At 43.3% G+C, this 20,006-nt stretch overlaps 1 protein-coding gene across 6 annotated transcripts in view; it reads right to left on the reverse strand.

Annotated features, from left to right (window-relative positions):
• The window catches only part of LOC133489270 (xenotropic and polytropic retrovirus receptor 1 homolog), a 246,898-nt gene that overhangs the window by 129,949 nt on the left and 96,943 nt on the right, over nucleotides 1–20,006 (reverse strand). For 5 of the 6 annotated variants that reach the window (XM_061798176.1, XM_061798177.1, XM_061798175.1 and 2 more), the window contains one exon: nucleotides 6,954–7,037. The exons of the other annotated variant lie outside the window; for it this stretch is intronic. In XM_061798176.1, the coding sequence (XP_061654160.1) occupies nucleotides 6,954–7,037 (84 nt within the window). The remainder of the gene's footprint in view (nucleotides 1–6,953; nucleotides 7,038–20,006) is intronic. 6 annotated transcript variants of the gene reach the window in all.

The raw sequence follows: 20,006 nt of genomic DNA on the forward strand, positions 1-20,006 counted from the left end.
GAACACTTCAGAAAACCAATGTCAGTAAATACAGTTTGGCGCTACATCCGTAAGTGCAACTTGAAACGCTACTATGCAAAGCAAAAGCCATTTATCAACAACACCCAGAAACGCCACCGGCTTCTCTGGGCCCAAGCTCATCTAAGATGGACTGACGCAAAGTGGAAAAGTGTTCTGTGAGTCCACATTTCAAATTGTTTTTGGAAATTGTGGACGTCGTGTCCTCCGGCCCAAAGAGGAAAAGAACCATCCGGACTGTTATGACCGCAAAGTTCAAAAGCCAGCATCTGTGTTGGTATGGGGCTTTGTTAGTGCCAATGGCATGGATAACTTACACATCTGTGAAGGCACCATTAATGCTGAAAGGTACATACAGGTTCTGGAGAAACATATGCTGCCATCCAAGCAACGTCTTTTTCATGGACGCCCCTGCTTATTCCAGAAAGACAATGCCAAACCACATTCTGCACGTGTTACAGCGTGGCTTCGTAGTAAAAGAGTGCGGGTACTAGACTGGCCTGACTGTAGTCCAGACCTGTCTCCCATTGAAAATGTGTGGCGCATTAAGAAGTGTAAAACACGACAACGGAGACCCCGGACTGTTGAATAGCTGAAGCTGTACATCAAGCAAGAATGGGAAAGAATTCCATCTACAAAGCTTCAACAATTCGTGTCCTCAGTTCCCAAACGTTTATTGAATGTTGTTAAAAGAAAAGGTGATGTACCACAGTGGTAAACATGACCCTGTCCCAGCTTTTTTGGAATGTGTTGCAGCCATAAAATTAATGATTATTATAAGTTAATGATTATTTGCTAAAAACAATAAAGTTCATCAGTTTGAACATCTTGTCTTTGTAGTGTATTCAATTATATATAGGTTGAACACGATTTGCAAATCATTGTATTCTGTTTTTATTTATGTTTAACACAACATCCCAACTTCATTGGAATTAGGGTTGTATTAAGTTTCTAAGTGTTGAAAGCATTTTTTTTTTCAATTTCTCTGAATCGAATATTTAGTTTTTTTTTTTAGAGGATTCAAATGAAAGAATGTATCCCTTTATCACAACTTTGAAGGTTTTCCACAGAGTCATATCAGAGACTACGCCATTGTCATTAAAGGAAAGAAACTCATCCATGCACAGTCATACACTCCACTATTATCCTCAGAGGAACGGGGTTGAAACACTAGCGGTATTTTTGTTCAGGGAAATTATGTTTTAGTTGCAATAAAATAGGACTAAAACTGGATATGAGAATATTATGACAAGCAAAACATGTTAGTAAGCAGTTGGGCTGAAATAAAAAATAATTCAATCCTATAGTACGATTTGTGAAAATAAAATAAGAAAGATAAATCCTTATTCGTATGCTGCTGCAATCGCCAGATATTTATTATCTTCCTGGTTTTAATCGGGTCATTTTAAGTGTGGATTGAAGTTATGGTAGGAGGTGGTTTAGTTGAGAGTCTATCGAACACTGGGTGCAGGTAACAGTTGAAATCTCCAATAATAACATTGATCCAGGAGCCTGCGATAAAATGAAAAGTCTTGTGGGAAAAAAATCAGGACTATCAATATTTGGCCGATATATATTGAAGATTGTTATTGACAGAGAATTTATATGAAAGCATGATGTACAGGTATGTGCCATAAAATTTTAATATTGAGCGAAATTCCATTTATTTCAATAATTTATTTCAAAAAGTTAAACTTGTGACATTAGTTTACCACACGCAAAGTGAAATATTTCAAGCCTTTATTTTTTTCAATTTTGATGATTACGGGAGAAAGACATCCAGTATGTCAATAAATTAGAATATCATGACAAAATTCAACATTGTAGGCTCCCTGTCCCCCAATATTGTCAGCTAATTATCGCAAAACACCTGCAGAGGTTTGCCTCAGCCTTTAAATGGTCTCAGTCTGGCTTCGTAGGCTTCAGAATCATGGGGAAGACTGCTGACTTGACGGTTGTGCTTGACACCCTCCATAAGGAGAAAAGGTCTCAAATAGAAATTGCAAAACAAGCTGGATGCCCCCAGAGCGTTGTATCAAAGTACATTGACAGAGTGTTAAGAGGAAGGGGAAAATGTGGCCGGAAAAAGTGCACAACTGACAGGGATGACTGCAGCCTTGAGAGGATTGTCAACCAACAGCGATTCTTAAATCTGGGGGAGCTTCATAAGGAGTGGACTGAGCCTGGTGTCAGGCCTCAAGAACCACCACATACAGATGTCTGCATGACATGGGCTACAGCTGTAGAATTCCATGAGTCAAGCCACTCCGGAAACAAAAATAACGTCAGAAGCAGCTGTGCTGGGCTAAGGAGAAAAAGTACTGGTCTGTTGGCCCAGTTGTCCCAAGTCTTCTTTTCAGATGAAAGTAAATTTTGCATTTCATTTGGAAATCAAGGTCCCAGAGTCTGGAGGAAAACTGGAGAAGCACAAAACTCAAGCTGCTTAAAGTCCAGTGTGAAGTTTCCACAGTCAGTAATGGTTTGGGGAGCCATGTCATTTGCTGGTGTGGGTCCATTGTCTTTTACCAAGTCCACAGTCGACGCAGCTGTCTACCAGGAAATTTTAGAGCACTTAATGCTTCCCGCTGCCGATGACATTTTTGAAAACAATGATTTTATTTTCCAGCAGGATTTGGCACCTGGCCAAAAAAGCCCAAACTACCAATACCTGGTTTAATCACCATGGAATAACAGTACTTGATTGACCAGCAAACTCGCCTGACTTGAACCCCATTGAAAATTAATGGGGTATTGTCAAGAGGAAGATGAGGGAACAGAAACCCCGAAATGCAGACGATCTGAAGCCCAATATCAAAGCAACTTGGGCTACAATAACACACTGAATTGTGCCAAAGGTTGATCATTTCCATGCCACGCCACCTTGATGCTGTAATTAATACAAAACGAGGCCCAACAAAGTACTGAGGGCATACTACTTTAATACAGTTTTCACAAGGCCAACAAAGTCTGCGCGGACCAGCTCGCTCCAGTCTTCACTCAGATCTTCAATAGATCTCTGGAACTGTGCGAAGTTCCATCCTGTTTCAAACGCTCCACCATCATTCCAGTCCCCAAGAAACCTGCAATCTCGGGTCTGAATGACAACAGGCCTGTCGCTTTGACATCTGTGGTCATGAAGTCCTTTGAACGTCTCGTGCTGGACCACCTCAAGAGCGTCACAGGTCCCCTGCTGGACCCCCTGCAGTTTGCCTACCGCGCGAACAGGTCTGCGGATGATGCAGTCAACATGGGACTGCACTTCATCCTAGAACACCTCGACAGTGCAGGGACCTACGCGAGGATCCTGTTCGTGGACTTCAGCTCAGCGTTCAACACCATCATCCCTGAACTCCTTTCATCCAAGCTTCTCCAGCTCAGCATCTCACCTGCCATCTGCCAGTGGATTTACAGCTTTCTGACGGACAGGACACAGCAGGTCAGGCTGGGGGAGGCCACCTCATCCACACGCAGCATCAGCACTGGGGCGCACCAAGGTTGTGTCCTCTCTCCACTGCTATTCTCTCTATACACGAACGACTGCACCTCAGCGAACCCGACTGTCAAACTCCAGAAGTTTGCAGATGACACCACTGTCATCGGCCTCATCAAGGACGGTGACGAGTCTGCATATCGACAGGAAGCGGAGCGGCTGGAGCTGTGGTGCGGCCGACACAACCTGGAGCTGAACACGCTCAAGACTGTAGAGATGATCGTGGACTTCAGGAGGCATCCTTCGCCACAGCTGCCCCTTACGTTGTCCAGCTGCCTTGTGTCAACCGTCGAGACCTTCAAGTTCCTGGGAATTACAGTCTCTCAGGACCTGAAGTGGGCGACCAACATCAACTCCGTCCTCAAAAAGGCCCAGCAGAGGATGTACTTCCTGCGGCTTCTGAGAAAGCACGGGCTGCCACCGGAGCTGCTGAGACAGTTCTACACAGCGGTCATCGAATCAGTCCTGTGTTCTTCCATCACAGTCTGGTTTGGTGCTGCTACAAAAAAGGACAAACTCCGACTGCAACGGACAATCAAAACTGCTGAAAGGATTGTTGCTACCCCCCTACCCACCATTGAGGACTTGCACGCTGCCAGAACTAAGACAAGGGCGTGCAAAATCCTCTCGAACCCTCCGCACCCCGGTCACCAGCTCTTCCAGCTCCTTCCCTCAGGTAGGCGCTACCGATCAATGCAAACTAGAACTAGTAGATATTCCAACAGCTTCTTCCCTCTTGCGATCAACTTCTTAAACACCTAACCTACAATTCCATTACAACATGCTGGCAATTTTTTGACTTGAGTTCGTTGTCACATTTCTGTGGGGCCAATTATGTATTACTCGTGCACTCACTGAAGTTGTCTCGCCATGCTGCACTATTTGCATATACTGGCCACTCATGCCAGAGTAGCATCTGCCCTATTTGCACACTGATTGAGGAGTATCTGTAACATTTGCACAACCAACATTGTCCCAGATTATCGCACTACTCGTCACTTTAAACCGCATACACTCCTTGAAGTCTCAGCGCCCTTTGCACAATGGTCATTGCACCGGACTATTGCAATATTAGTCATTCGAACTGCTCTAAGTGCTAGAGGACTCTGCATTTTTTTGCACAATTGTCAAAAAAATAATAATAATAATCTACCGGCATTACCAGATAACTAGCAACCCTTTACTGCTCAGTGACTGTTTTTTTTTTTTTGTTTTTTTTTGTCAATGTCTTTATGTCTCCAAAGTGTTCTGTAAATTGACTGTCTGTTGTCGTACTAGAGCGGCTCCAACTACCGGAGACAAATTCCTTGTGTGTTTTGGACATACTTGGCAAATAAAGATGATTCTGATTCTGATTTCGGTTTAAGATCCTTTTTTGTTGGTCACATGAAATATTCAAATTTTGTGAAATACTGGATTTGTTTATTTTTTGTCTTTCTGCCATAATCATCAAAATTAAAACAAAGGTGCACTAATATAACATACAAGTTACACTTTTTGAAACAAATTACTGAAATGAATAGACTTTCCCTCAATATTAAATTTTTTTGGCACATACCTGTATACCACTGGGATTATAAATTGACGTGACGAAAATAAAAACAAGCAACAATCCATCAAGAAACATCATCCATCCATCCATTCTCTGAACTGCACATAAAGATATACCAACCTTACATACATAACATGGTCAAACAACACACTTTGAACATAACCTCCCACCCACTTAGTGCTTCCTCTTGTAAAGCACAGCGATCCCTCTTCTACAGGCTAAGAAGTACAAATACTACACTCAAACTCCATTATTAGCCAAAACTTGACTTTAAATTGTCTCATTTGTTAAGAAGTCTCCTAATTGTCCAAAAAGTTAAGTCTTTAGGACACATTTTTCAGTTCCGTATTTAGGAATGTCATTGCCTCATTTGGTGTGTTGATGACCTTAAGCTGACCCTTCTGGTTGATGTGAAGTTTCTCCTGAAAGAGGAGGCTGTGTGACACTTCAAGCTACCGTAAGGTGGCCAGCACCTTGATGAAGTCTGGCCGTTGTCACATCATGTTCGATGTGTAGTCAGGCAAGATGAGGACTTAATGTGCCCCCCCCCCCCCCCCCCGCGTCACAGTATGAACTATTTTTCACGATAAAAGTGGACCCGGCCAGGCGATAATAGCCCCGGGTTTGGCTCCCTCAGCGGTGGTGGCCGTGGGGTCCGGTGCACCCAGTAGATCACTATTGAGGCTTGGAAGTTGTCATTTCCCATAAGTTTCAGAATCAAAGTTAACTTACAACAAAGTCGGATGGTTTACCTCCCTCCTCCTTTTCAGGGATGCTGATTATTTTAATATTAATGCAGCGAGAGCGCCCTTGGAGATCCTCAACCTTGACGCTTGAGTGTGGCGTTCTCTCATCAGAGAAGTGACTACTCTCTCTCGGCTGCCTAAGTAGCCCTTTTGATCTGCAATTTATTCTTCGATTGTGTCCACTTTTTCCAGTAGTTCAGATTAAGACTTACACACCTCCTGAAGTGTCATATCAAACTTGTCATAGCTTTCGTTGACACTGTTGAGAATCTTGTCCAAAGCTTTTTACCACATCAGCAGCAAATTGTTCACTTCCACACATGAAGCCTGGCTAAGGCTATCACTAGCAGTGTTAACACTAACAGCAGTCGGAGTTGGTCGAGACAGCTATTCTTTGCTTTAACCAATGTTAAGAGACTCTCATATCAATAAATTAAGGTCGTGGCACCGAGGAGTCTAAAAACACACCTACCCGTGTTAATGTCTTAAAAGCTTGCAGTCTTAGTTGATCATGCACAACACACCCATCAACAGCACATGCAATCTGTAAGTAAAGATGCAATTTAACTTTACACCGATTTTATCGGCCTGATCGGTATCGGGTGATAATTAGCATTTTATGCTGATCGGCTTTGATGTCATAATTCGCAGATCCGACATTTACATTGACTCCGCGTCGCCATCGTGCACAGTATATTTGAATCCAAATGCTAGTTTATTTTTAGCCTTGTCGCGTGTCTTTTGACGTCAGTTCAGCATTGCAAATGAGAGTCACTTCTCAATTGCCCTTCATGGATAAATAAAGTTTAAATTTAAAAAAATACAATATTTATATTTATTCCTCTTCAGTCCATCCTGTGAGCTGTTGAGAAAAAAACCGAAGGATGAGATCAAATGACTTTCAATTTCTCCTTTGAGAACACAATAAAAAAAAATCTAATTTCTCAGCGATGTTAAACGTGACTAATTCTGCTCATCTATTGTGTTTTATAGGAAATGTTTTTTGGGTGATATGAACAAATCAGGGGTCATCCATCATCCCAGAATGGAATTACGTTCCAACATTTGAAACCAATGTATTTTTCATGTCAAAACCTGGCATTCTTATAGGGCTGTGTAGCCTTACCCATCTGTGTGCGTGTCTCACCTGTGCAGCTCCTAAAGGAGGTACCCTCAGTCTCTTCATGGCCTTCTGCCTGTCACCACCTTCCAACTCTGTCGTGACCAACGCCTGAAAAGACAGCGAAAAGGTTGTCTGATGACCTGAACAACAGTGTTCTTTTTTATTCCTAACTCTAAATACAAATACTGAAGAGTGGACCGTGTCAGATCTATCACTCCATTAATAATGAGGCTTGTATTAAACTATATTCCCCAAAATATTGTATCACCTGCCTTGACTCAGATATGAATTTAAGTGACATCCCATTCCTAATCCATAGGTTCAATATGACGTTGGTCCAACCTTTGCTGCTATAACAGCTTCAATTCTTCTGTGAAGGGTGTCTGAGACTGAGAACTGTGTAGTACTCAATTACGGAGATATACGGCAGCATTAACACTAGAAGGTCCAGAGAGCAGCCATTTCATATAAGGTCCGCAGGATAACTACTTGGCTGGTTGTTTTTTATCTAACAACCTTAATCACTTGTGAACGGTTGGTTTTGTTCTGTAAATGTAGCAAGGCAGCGGTCTGGTCAGGGATGGGCATAGCGGGTGAGGGGTATTGTGCTTCTTGGCCTGGTCTCTCACAAATGCCTCCTGTCTCTTCTTTTGAGAGCAAAGTAGACAAAAAAAATTTATGCAATGAAATTCAAAGTAGACAATAATAATGAAACAGCTGTGGGTGGAAATTCATGTCAAATGTATTTATTTGGACTTTTACCCCAAAATGGACTGCAGATTTACACCCCATATATTTAAAAGATTTTTAAAAAACATTATAATAGGAATAATAGGTTTTACAGCGTAATAGCTTCAGCTAACGTTAATGTTTACAACCCTCCTCTTCATACGCTGACATAACACATCTACAGTCTTTCAACAATTTTTAAAAGCTTTTTTTCCATTCCTCGGAGATCTTTCTCCTTCCTCCTTTTTTGTTTTCCATTCAGGAGCCAAAAGCTTTCTTTTCTGCCCCGCCATAATTTGCTATTTGTCATCAGATGACAAAGAGGAGTGGACCGATTTTTTCTTAGTAATCCGGAGTTCAGTAAGAGGGTGTATTTACTCTGTGATAAAAATCGCGATTAGATCACGTACTCATCCAGTATCCATCGAGACTGGGTGTCTGGGACACTATATTTGTGAGGTTTTATTGTAGGCCAACAGTAACCTCAGAGGTCTGGGACCTCGTGCCAGGGGGGCAAACCAAGCAGTTGAATAGCCTCCTGCCGGGAGTCGATCCCAATAAGGGGTGCTGACAGCGCGGAGTATTGTTCCTCTGTGAAGGGTGGAAGCGTCACCTCCCCACATCGAGTTAGTCCATGCGGGTTGAGTCTGGTCTCCTCTCACGATACTCACAATACTGCGCACCGTGGTACGAGGGCAGTGAGAACAAACCGTCGGATTGAAAAGCACAAAAGTAAAAAAATATATTTTTTTTAAAATAAATAAAAGCAACGAGAACAAACGCCAAAAAAATATATACATAAACGTAGTATTTTTTATTTGTGTGACAACGGTTGTTATAATGGAGTTTGTGTGGAAAGGCGAGAAGAAGGGTTAGCTCCGAGGTCGTGGGGAATGATAAAATTACTGAGTGAGAACAAATCAATTTTATGTGGCCGTATTTTAAGGAAGCCCGCCCCGGGGATGAGGACGAAAAGTCAAAGGGCATTCAAAAGATAAAAGCTATGGAGGGATGTCAGAATGCTGTTTTTTCCCGAAAAACTATGAGAAGAGTAATATATTACAGGTTTTGGTTCAAATTCGTGATGCTTTTGCAACGCGAGAACAAGAATGGCGCAAAGAAAGGAAGAGGAATATAAATCCATTTAAGAATAGAGGTTTACCGCTGTCACGCTGATAAAACGGCAAAATATCAGATTAGATTTTACCAACTGGCGACCGCCTCCAAATTACAAAAAACAGTTCAAAAAGAGAACGAGATGAAGGAATTAAAAATGTCTTACGAGGCTGGCTGCAACCCCACACATTTCCTCCGCAGCTTGAGCCTGCTGTTCAAGCTCCGATAGCAGAGATAACTAGTGGGTCGGTAAGGTTTGATATCATGGGGGATCAAACTGTGGGCGGCTGGCACGGTCGGGGTCAGACTAATGTGCTCTCCAGTTTGAATCCTTTCTCAGGCTCGGGGCCGGAGAACCTTGGGAACACGACCGAATTGACGAAGCAGGAAGCCAGTTTGGTGGCTTTCAGGGATGAAAGAAGAACACGCAGTTTGCCAAAGGGTTCAAATAGTTTGGTGAGACGGGAAGTGGACAGAGTTAATGCTGGTACTGATATGTCCTATTTGGATGATTTACGAATGCAATTGAGTGCAACCCATTTAAGAATTGATCAGGCACACGAAAAGAGGGATGCTGAAGTGCAGCGGGTCCAGGATCAGTTAACGGAAGTGTATCAGTTGCTGGATGAGGCGCCATGCCCTAGGTGAAGCTGTGAACAGCCAAATGTGGTAACACTTGATAAGGAGGAAGTGAGACGCACAAAGGGAAACCGCGAGCAGCGGAAACAGGCGACAGATGGCAAGAAAGAGGAAGATGACTGACCCGCAGAGGAGAGGGGGGTCTGGTAAGGCTAAGAATAAGTTGCAGAAACAGGAAGTTCCAGGGGCCTCTTCTGGTGAGTTCTGCCAAATCACGCCAACTAATCTATACTCCATTCTCAATTTCTGACCGTTCATGTTTAAGTGAGAGACTACCTCCCCCTATTGGAGGAGGTGCAATTTTTATGCAACGCTTTACAGATGCTATGCAGGGAATAGCCTTAGCCATGTGCGACTTGAGAGCAATCGTAGGAACAAAACTCACCTATCAAGAGATGCAAACACTGGAAGGAATCACTCGCACTGCAGCCTATTGGGGCGAGCTTCCCTTGGATGGCGAGATTTTGGGTGACCTGGGTATTGCCTTACGGGAAATGTTCCTGTAGGGCCCCTCGCTAACTGTGTTTTTCAGATGGGTGAAGGAGAGACAGGCCTTGCTTCATGCACGCGCCGTGACTGGTCCGAAGCCTCAGGTGTGGATCCGTCAGTCAGTCCAGTTATGACTTAACTTTACCAGGAGGTGGTACTCAGGGGAGCACCACAGCTAGTAGCAGAAGCCATAAGAGACAATCCAGTTATGACAACCGTGACACCGGCTGAGTGGAAAACACTTTTTACATTACTTAGCTAGACATATTGAAAAAGAAAAGGTTGACACAAATAAGGATGCCATACTGAAAAAAAAAATTGTTACATTTGCAGGAGGCAAAGCAAGTAAATTCTATTACGAAAGAGAAACAACTTGTGTAGCAGAAGTCCACCACCGCTGCTCTGCCTGCTCAGGGTCAGACGACCAGTGAGGCACAGTGTTACCAATCAGGACCGCCAGACAAGACCAATCAGCGAGGGCGTGGACATGGAGCGAGAGGTTGGGGTGAAGCGAGAATGGGGGTGCAGGAGGGAGCGTGTTTCAACTGTGGGGGAAGGGGGCACTGGGCGAAGGACTGGTTTACTCCAAAGTGGAACCAACCAGAGTTCACCACCATAGCAGTGGCAGAATGCGTTGCAGTCTCCAAATGCCCCCATGGATGTTGAACAGGGGCAGTCCCAGTGGTCTGGGCCGCCACAATGTCTACCTTCACAACCGCAGCAACTGCCGCTGCCGCATCTGCCACCGAATGCCTACCTGGCACCGCCACCTCCGGGCCAGTATCCCGCTCACCAATAGGTGTTCCCGGGGAGCCTCGACGTGCATGGTTTGGCATACCCTGCATTCCGGTGACTGTAGATGAACATCAGCTCTCCATGATGCTCGACACTGGTACTCGCTACGCTACACTCAGCACGTTGCCTCCGCGAGTTCCAGTGAGCGACAGAAAAGTCACCCTGGTTGGCTTCTCACGGGTGGACGAAGACATTGTTGGAGGACCAAAAACGTCCGTCCCCGGAAGAAAAAAAACGATTTGGAAGGCCAATACGGCCTCTCCAGATGCCACATGCTTGTGGCTTCATCCTGATGGTCATCCTGTTCCCTAGGCGGTTCGGCTCTGGGTCCTGGTGGAAGAGGCTCACAGAGCAGTGCATGTGTGTGAGGCACAAATGACACAAGCACTCATACATTGGTGGCACCCTCATTTGCAGGACACAATTGAGAATTTGGTGAAAAATTGTGAGGTGTGTCAACTATTTAATATTCGGCCAACCATGAAACCTCTCCAGGGCACCTTTCCACTGCCTAATCACCCGGGGGAGTAAATTCAATTGCTTTTACAGATACGATTGATCGTGCGAGGGGCAAACGCTACCTATTGGTAATCATAGATGCGTATACTCGCTGGCCCGAGGCCTATCCCTGTAAAAAGGAGGATTTGGCCTCTGTCATTCCAACCCATGGCTTCGCCAAATGAATTCGTTCAGATAATGGCAGTCATTTAAAAAATTAACATCTTCAAAACGTTGAGGCTCGGCCTCAAACATTCATTTGGTACAGTCTATCATCCCCAGTCACAGGGGATGGTGGAACCCATGAATCAAAATCTAAAGTCTAAAATTGCTAAGGTTATGGTTGGAACAAAATTGACATGGGTGGCTGTACTTTCCCTAGCACTCATGTAAGTCCGCAGTTCGGTAAATTCGCAAAGCCAGTTCGCCCCACATTTGAACTAACCAGGGGACAGCAATTCCCAGGGCCATCGGTTGTGGCAAGAACGGAAGAAGAGATGAAGCCTCTCAGGTGTAAGCCGTACTTCGAAGCCCTCAACCGCCTTGTTCAAATCTTTTCCAAACAGGTTGGGAGTAAGGCCCAAGGAGGTGACTATTTAGACGACATCTTTACGGTGCCATGGGTCTACCTGAAAGTCTTCAAGTGCAAATGGGTGGAGCCAAGATGGACAAGACCATACAAGGTCGTCGAGAGAACATCTCACGCCCTCCGGTTGGGGGGAAAATGAACGACCTGGTTTCACGTGGGGCAATGTGCCCCAGCCCAAAAGGGTGCCGAGGGGGAGGAAAGAGTAAATGGAAATTGTTCGGCCTTTTTGCTCTGCTTGTCATTATCATAGTCATTCTCATAGTTTTCTCGCTTTTGTTTTGCCTGGATCACTGGGAGGTCACAGAGGGGTGGTTTGGCCGAAAAGAAAGTCGCACTGTGATGAGGGCTAGGAGGCAGGTGTTAGAGAGGGCTCCAGACTGAGCAGACACATGTATGCGGCACTACGGTAGTCGCGTCACTCTTAATTATACCAAGGGAACCACTCAAACGTTTCCATTTGACTTAAGAGGTACTGGACTGCTCCTCTTATTCTTACCGTTGGCCCCATCTGTATGGAAGCCACCCCTGTGATGGGTGGGGAGTAGTGATCGCTTACACAGGACAATGGTCGGTCCCACATCCCTGAAAGTATTTTGGGTTAGTAATTGGGAGTTTGGGTCCTCAGGGTGGGGGAAGGAATCCTATATTGTTGACTATTAAACATTTCTGGCGAGGACCCAATATGGGGGCCCGACGGCATCGTATAAGATGTGAAGGACACAATCAGGGGTTTTATATCCCTCTTGGGGCTCAGGTCTTTGGGAAGGACCCGGTGGGCTTGGTCAGGGTTATTTTGCAGGAACCGGTAAAGAACCAGAAGTCGACTTTGTTAAAGCACCAAAAGCAGGGGTTTGATACTAGCGCCCTCTCCCTACCCAATAGATTTCTTGTGTCTACAGGTATAGTTGAGCCTTCCAATACCTTGTTGCAGGCAGCGGAGGATGTAGCCAATCGCACCGGGGTAGCGGATTGCATTATTTGTTCACCCCCTAAACCACTCCTCCAGATAGTACCTTCCATTCGGTAGTCGACCACAACCTCCAATACGTCCATTGTTACTGCCCCCTGACCAGACTGGGATGGTTTGTTTGAGTTGATGACAAAAGATAATGTGAAACCTAGGTGTCGTATGATTCGGTGTTTCCATTGACAGCTCAAAATGCGACACCACCCAACTTTAGGGTATCGGCAGTAGGGGGTCATATTTCCCTTAAACCGAGACTTGGTGCCTCCACAGCAGTTGCTGTAGGGAGAATTCCGCCTTCTTTGTGTTTGTCTGAATTTGATTTGACGGACAATGTGAGTGCGAGGCGCCAAATTAAGGCTCGGGCGGACATCTGGTGGTGGTGTGGAGGGGCCCGTTTGCTAGGATGGCTGCCCCCGATTGGACGCATTTGCTTTGATTTCTTTAATTTTACCTGTCACTTTGTTCTCTTGATCGTGTAGATCCCCTGGGTGGAGAAAGGGGAGGGGCGGCAAGGGACTACCTGTCGACGGCCACTGGAGCCACATCCCCAGTATACATAGATGCAATAGGGGTTCCACGTGTTGTCCCAGACGAGTATAAACTGGTAGATCAGGTTGCAGCAGTGTTTGAGTCCATTTTCTTGTAGATGACCCCGAATAAAAATGTTGACCGTATTACTTATTTGCATGACAATCAGCAGAGACTAACTAACACGTCTGGGCGTCTCGCATGAGTTGCTTCTGTTGCACTATATACAAACTGAGTGCCTTTCTTCCATCAGTAGCTATTAGGCACAACTGCAAATTACTTATAATTACTCTGCCATTTTCTACCACATTACGGGGAGCAGTTAGCTAGCTACTTATGCCTACACCCCAAAAAATGCATCTTTCCTGGATGGGACATTGTACAGAACAGCACGGTGTCGTGAATCAAACTCCCAAGTGTTACATATGTTTTTTTGTGTGTGTTATTCAGGCTTCCGTAATATGTTGAATTGTAGAGTATTGTGGGTATATAGTGCCAGGAAAAACCATTTGCCTCCGCCTCAAACATATATTTTTGTGTATAAATTTCCCCTCTTTAATGTTTAAGCTAATTTAACAAATGTAAATGTCAAACAAAGGTAACCCAAGTAAACATAAAACACAGTTTAGTAATGGTGATTTTTATTAAGGGGAAAAAAAAAAAAACATTCAAACCTACATGGTGCCGTGTGAAAAACTAATGGCCCCTTAAACCAAATAACTGATTGGGGCACCCTCAGCAGCAACAACTGAAATCAAGTGTTTTCTATAACTGGCAAATGAGTCTTTCACATCTCTGTGGATATAGTTTGGCCGACTCTTCCTTGCAGAAGTTTTAATTCAACAACAATGGAGGGTTTTTGTGTATGAACGGCCTTTCGCAAGGTCATGCCACAGCATTTCAATCAGATTTAAGTCCAGGCATTAACTAAGCCACTTTTTTTTTTTTTTTTTTTAAGAAGCCTTTCAGAAGTTGACTTACTGGTTGATTTGGATTGTTGTCCTGCTGCAAAAGCCAAGTGGCTTCAGCCTGAGTTCATAAACTGATGGCCAAGCATTGTCCTTGAGGATTTTCTGCTAAAAACAGAATTCATGGCACTATTATTTACATCCGGGTGCTGAAGTGAAAAAGCAGCCCGAGACCGTCACATGACTTCCACCATGTTTGACTGTTGGTATGAGGTTTGAAATGCTGTTACATTTACACCAGATGTCACCTTCGTCATTTTTTCCCCATCCATCCATCCATTTTCTGAAGCGCTTATCCTCAAGCGGGTCGCGGTAGTGCTGGAGCCTATCCCAGCTAACTTCGGGCAGGAGGTGGGGTACACCCTTAATTGGTTGCCAGCCAATCGCAGGGCACATAGAAACAAACAACTATTTGCACTCACATTCCCACCTATGGGCAATTTAGAGTCTTCAAATAACCTACCATGCATATTTTGGGGATGTGGGAGGAAACCGGAGTACCCAGAGAAAATCTACACAGGCACAGGGAGAACATCCAAACTCCACACAGGGGCGGCCGGGATTTGAACCCCGGTCCTCAGAACTCTGAGGCACATGTGCTAACCAATCGTCCTCCGTGACGCCATTTTTCCCTCATTCTTTTCCTAATTGTTGAGTCATGAACACTGACCTTAACTGAGGCAAGGGTAGCCTGCACTTCTTTAGATGTTGTCCTGGGATCCTTTTTGACCTCCTGGATGAGTCGTCGATGTGCTCTTGTGGTTATTTTTGGAGGGCGGACACTCTTGGGAAGGTTCACCACTCTTCCATGGTTTCTACATTTGTGGATAATGGCTCTCACCGTTGGTAGCGCAAGTCCTAAAGCTTTAGAAATAGCTCTGAAACCCTTTCCGGCTTTCAAGATGTACAACCCCAATTCCAATGAAGATGGGACGTTGTGTTAAACATAAATAAAAACGGAATACAAAGATTTGCAAATCATGTTCAACGTATATTTAATTGAATACACTACAAAGACAAAATATTGAATGTTTAAACTGATAAACTTTATTGTTTTTAGCAAATAATCATTAACTTTGAATTTTATGGCTGCAACATTTTCCAAAAAAGCTGGGACAGGGTCATGCTTACCATTGTGTTACATCACCTTTTCTTTTAACAACATTCAATAAACATTTGGGAACAAAGGACACTAATTGTTTAAGCTTTGTAGGTGGAATTCTTTCCCATTCTTGCTTGATGTACAGCTTCAGCTGTTCAACAGTCCGGGGTCTCCGTTATCGTATTTTACGCTTCATAATGCGCCACACATTTTCAATGGGAGACAGGTCTGGACTGCAGGCAGGCCAGTCTAGTACCTGCACTCTTTTTCTACAAAGCCAAGTTGTTGTAACACGTGCAGAATGTGGTTTGGCATTGTCTTGCTGAAATAAGCAGGATGAAAAAGACGTTGCTTGGATGGCAGCATATGTTTCTCCAAATACTGTATGTACCTTTCAGCATTAATGGTGCCTTCACAGATGTGTAAGTTACCCATGCCATTGGCACTAACACAGCCCCATACCATCACAGATGCTGGCTTTTGAAATTTGCGTCCATAACAGTCCGGATGGTTCTTTTCCTCTTTGGCCCGGAGGACACGACGTCCACAATTTCAAAAAACAATTTGAAATGTCCACTCGTCGGACCACAGAACACCTTTCCGCTTTGCATCAGTCCATCTTAGATGAGCTCGTGTTCCTGAGCCCATGTGGTGATATCCTTGACACATTGATGTCGGTTTTTGATGCAGTGCTGCCTGAGGAATCGAAGGTCACTGGCATTCAATGTTGATTTTCGGCCTTGCCTCTTACATGCAGTGATTTCTCCAGATTCTCTGAACCTTTTGATGATATTATGGACCGTAGATGATGAAATCCCTAAGTTCCTTGCAATTGTACGTTGAGGAACATTGTCCTTAAACTGTTTGACTATTTTCTCACGCACTTGTTCACAAAGAGGTGAACCTCGCCCCATCTTTGCTTGTGAATGACTGAGCAATTCAGGGAAGCTCCTTTTATACCCAATCATGGCACCCACCTGTTCCCAATTAGCCTGTTCACCTGTGGGATGTTCCAAACAGGTGTTTGATGAGCATTTCTCAACTTTCTCAGTCTTTTTTGCCACCTGTCCCAGCTTTTTTGGAACGTGTTGCAGCCATAAAATTCTAAGTTAATGATTATTTACTAAAAACAACAATGTTTATCAGTTTGAACATTAAATATCTTGTCTTTTAAGTGTATTCAATTAAATACAGGTTGAACATTATTTGCAAATCATTGTATTCTGTTTTTATTTATGTTTAACACAACGTCCCAACTTCATTGGAATTGGGGTTGTAAATTATTTTTCATCTGTTCTGGAATTTATTTGGACCGTAACATTTTGTTGTAGCCTTTTGAGACCTTTTGGCCGATTGCATTTTGTCAGACAGGATTTATTGACGTGATTTCTGTATCGGGTGTGGTCAGTGAAAATTAACTCAGCTTTCCAAAAAATTGATTAGCCACAGTTAATTTCCGATTTACAAGGAGGGCAAATTCCTTTTTACACAGGGTCAGGTAGCGCTGAATATATATATATATATATATATATATATATATATATTTTTTTTTTTTTATTTTTTTTTTTTTTTTAAATAACTCACCATTTAAAAATTGCATTTTATGTTGACTTGGGTTATCTTGGTCTGATAGTTAAATTTGTTTGATGACCTTAAACATGAAAGTAGGGATATTCTCGTAAAAAAAAATTTGAATTTGAGAAGGGGGCAAGTATTTCTTTCCAGCACTGTACAGCCCTAGAAATTGACCTCCAGCAGGTTATTTGAGTGCATGTTTCAGCATGAGGGCATGAAAACCACAAGTCAGTCCTGTGTTCACCACTGGCGTTCATTGCTGCATGTTTTCACTGAGCAGATGTAATGGTGAAGCAGATTATAGTGTTTTTCCTGCAATATTTTCCACAATGACTAACTTGGGCAGGGAACATTGATGATCTGAGGAGGGTGGCAAAGTGCTCCAGATGTTAACCAAAGGTATCGTGATTACTGCTAACTACAGGAACAAGTGACTTTAATCAATTTTCAGGGATGAGCTCCTCAGACCCATTGTCAGACCCCGTGGTGGTGCAGTGGGCCCTGGGTTTCTTCAGCGCCCAACTTCATGTGGCTGGAGTGTGTCCGCAGTTATGGGATGATGAAGGCATTGATGGTCTTGATTGGCTCCCCTGTTGCCCAGAAATGCATTCAAATCGAGCACCTCTGGGACATCATGTATTAATACTAGAAATGTACCAATACAACCTTTTTCAGACCAAGTAATAATACAGTACTTACCTTTGAGTACTTGCCAATATCATGTACCAATAATTGATAATGCCATAATGTATTGCAATTTTGATAAAAATGTTTTATTTTAATAAAATATTGTTTAAAAACACCAACTATTATTGAACATGGCATCGTTTTCATTCAAATATAAAAACAATGTTTGTGTGTGTTTTATATTTTGTGCTCCATCTTCATTATATACTGCACTTTATTACACTTGGAGTTGTTGTTTTTTTAAGTGCCGTATAAACAAAGTTGAGTTTTGTTCTGCTCTTATACACATTGAATAATCCTATTCCATTTGTCCTGAAGTTATATAGTGGGTACGGAAAATATTCAGACCCCCTTAAAACGTTCACTCTTTGTTAGCCATTTGCTAACGTCATTTATGTTCATTTATTTTTCTCATTAATGTACACACATATTGACAGAAGAAAACGGAATTGTTGAAATTTTTGCAGATTTATTAAAAAAAGAAAAAGTGAAATATCACACAGCCGTAAGTATTCAGACCCTTTGTTTAAATTGTGGGCACTGAATCTATAATCTATGAAAGTTAAACTTTTTGAATGGAATTATGGAAATAAATAAACATTTCCATGATATTTCCATGATATATATATATGTAGATAGATATTCTCTCTCTAGATCTCTCTCTCTCTCTCTCTCTCTCTCTATATATATATATATATATGTCTAGATATCTATATGTCTAGATGGATATTCTCTCTCTCTCTCTCTTTATATATATATATATATATATCTATATATATATATATATAGATAGATATATATATAGATATATATATATAGATATATATCTATCTATATATAGATATATATCTACAGAGAGAGAGAGAGATATTCATTCATCCATCCATTTCCTTTACCGCTTATCCTCACTCGGGTCGTGGGTGTGCTGGAGCCTATCCTAGTTATCTTTGGGTGGGAGGCAGGGTACACCCTGAACCGGTCGCCAGCCAATCGCAGGGCACACGAAACAAACAACTATTCGCACTCACATTCACACCTACGGGCAATTTAGAGTCTCCAATCAACCTACCACGCATGTTTTTGGGATGTGGGAGGAAACCGGAGTGCCCGGAGAAAACCCGCCCAGGCACGGCGAGAACGTGCAAACTCCACACAGGCAGGGCCGGGATTTGAACGCCGGTCCCCAGAACTGTGAGGCAGATGTGTAACCAGTCATTCACCGTGTCGGCATATATATATACATACAGTGGGGATGGAAAGTTTTCAGACCCCCTTAAATTTTTCACTCTTTGTTGCAGCCATTTGTTAAAATAATTTAAGTTCATTTTTTTCCTCATTAATGTGACACCCCCTATTGACAGAATTTTTTTTTTATTGTTGACATTTTTGCTGAGGTATTAAAAAAGAAAAACTGAAATATCACACAGCCATAAGTATTCAGACACTTTGCTGTAACACTCATCTATTTAACTTGGGTGCTGTCCATTTCTTCTGTTCATATTAGAGATGGTTCTACACCTTTATTGGAGTCAAGCTCCATGATTAGGAAAGCCACAGACCTGTAAGGAACTGCCTGAAGAGCTCAGAGACAGAATTGTGGCAAGGCACAGATCTGGCCAAGGTTACAAAAAAAATTCTGCTGCACTTCAAGTTCCTAAGAGCACAGTGGCCTCTATAATCCTGAAATGGAAGATGTTTGGGACGACCAAAACCCTTCCTAGAGCTGGCTGTCTTGCCAAACTGAGCTATCGGGGTAGAAGAGCCTTGGTGAGAGAGGTAAAGAAGAAACCAAAGATCACTGTGGCTGAGCTCCAGAGATGCAGTCGAGAGATGGGAGAAAGTTCTAGAGAGGCCACCATCACTGCAGCCCACCACCAGCCGGGGCTTTATGAGAGAGTTACCCGACGGAAGCCTCTCCTCAGTCTTGAAGGACTCTAAGATGTTGAGAAATAAGATTCTCTGGACTGATGAGACCAAGATAGTACTTTTTGGCCTTAATTCTAAGCGGTATGTGGGGAAGAAAACCAGGCACTGCTCCTCACCTGTCCAATACAGTCCCAACAGTGAAGCATGGTGGTGGCAGTATCATGGATTGGGGGTGTTTTTCAGCTGCAGGGACAGGGAGACTGGTTGCAATCAAAGAAAATATGAATGTGGCCAAGTACAGGGATATCCTGGACGAAAACCTTCTTCAGAGTGCTCAGGACCTCAGACTGGGCTGAAGGTTTACCTTCCAACAAGACAATAACCCCAAGCACACAGCTAAAATAATGAAGGAGTGGCTTCAGAACAACTCCGTGACTGTTCTTGAATGACCCAGCCAGAGCCCTGACTTAAACCCAATTGAACATCTCTGGAGAGACCTGAAAATGGCTGTCCACCAACATTCACTATC

This window comes from Phyllopteryx taeniolatus, chromosome 14, assembly GCF_024500385.1.
Source record: "Phyllopteryx taeniolatus isolate TA_2022b chromosome 14, UOR_Ptae_1.2, whole genome shotgun sequence".
NCBI lineage: Eukaryota > Metazoa > Chordata > Actinopteri > Syngnathiformes > Syngnathidae > Phyllopteryx > Phyllopteryx taeniolatus.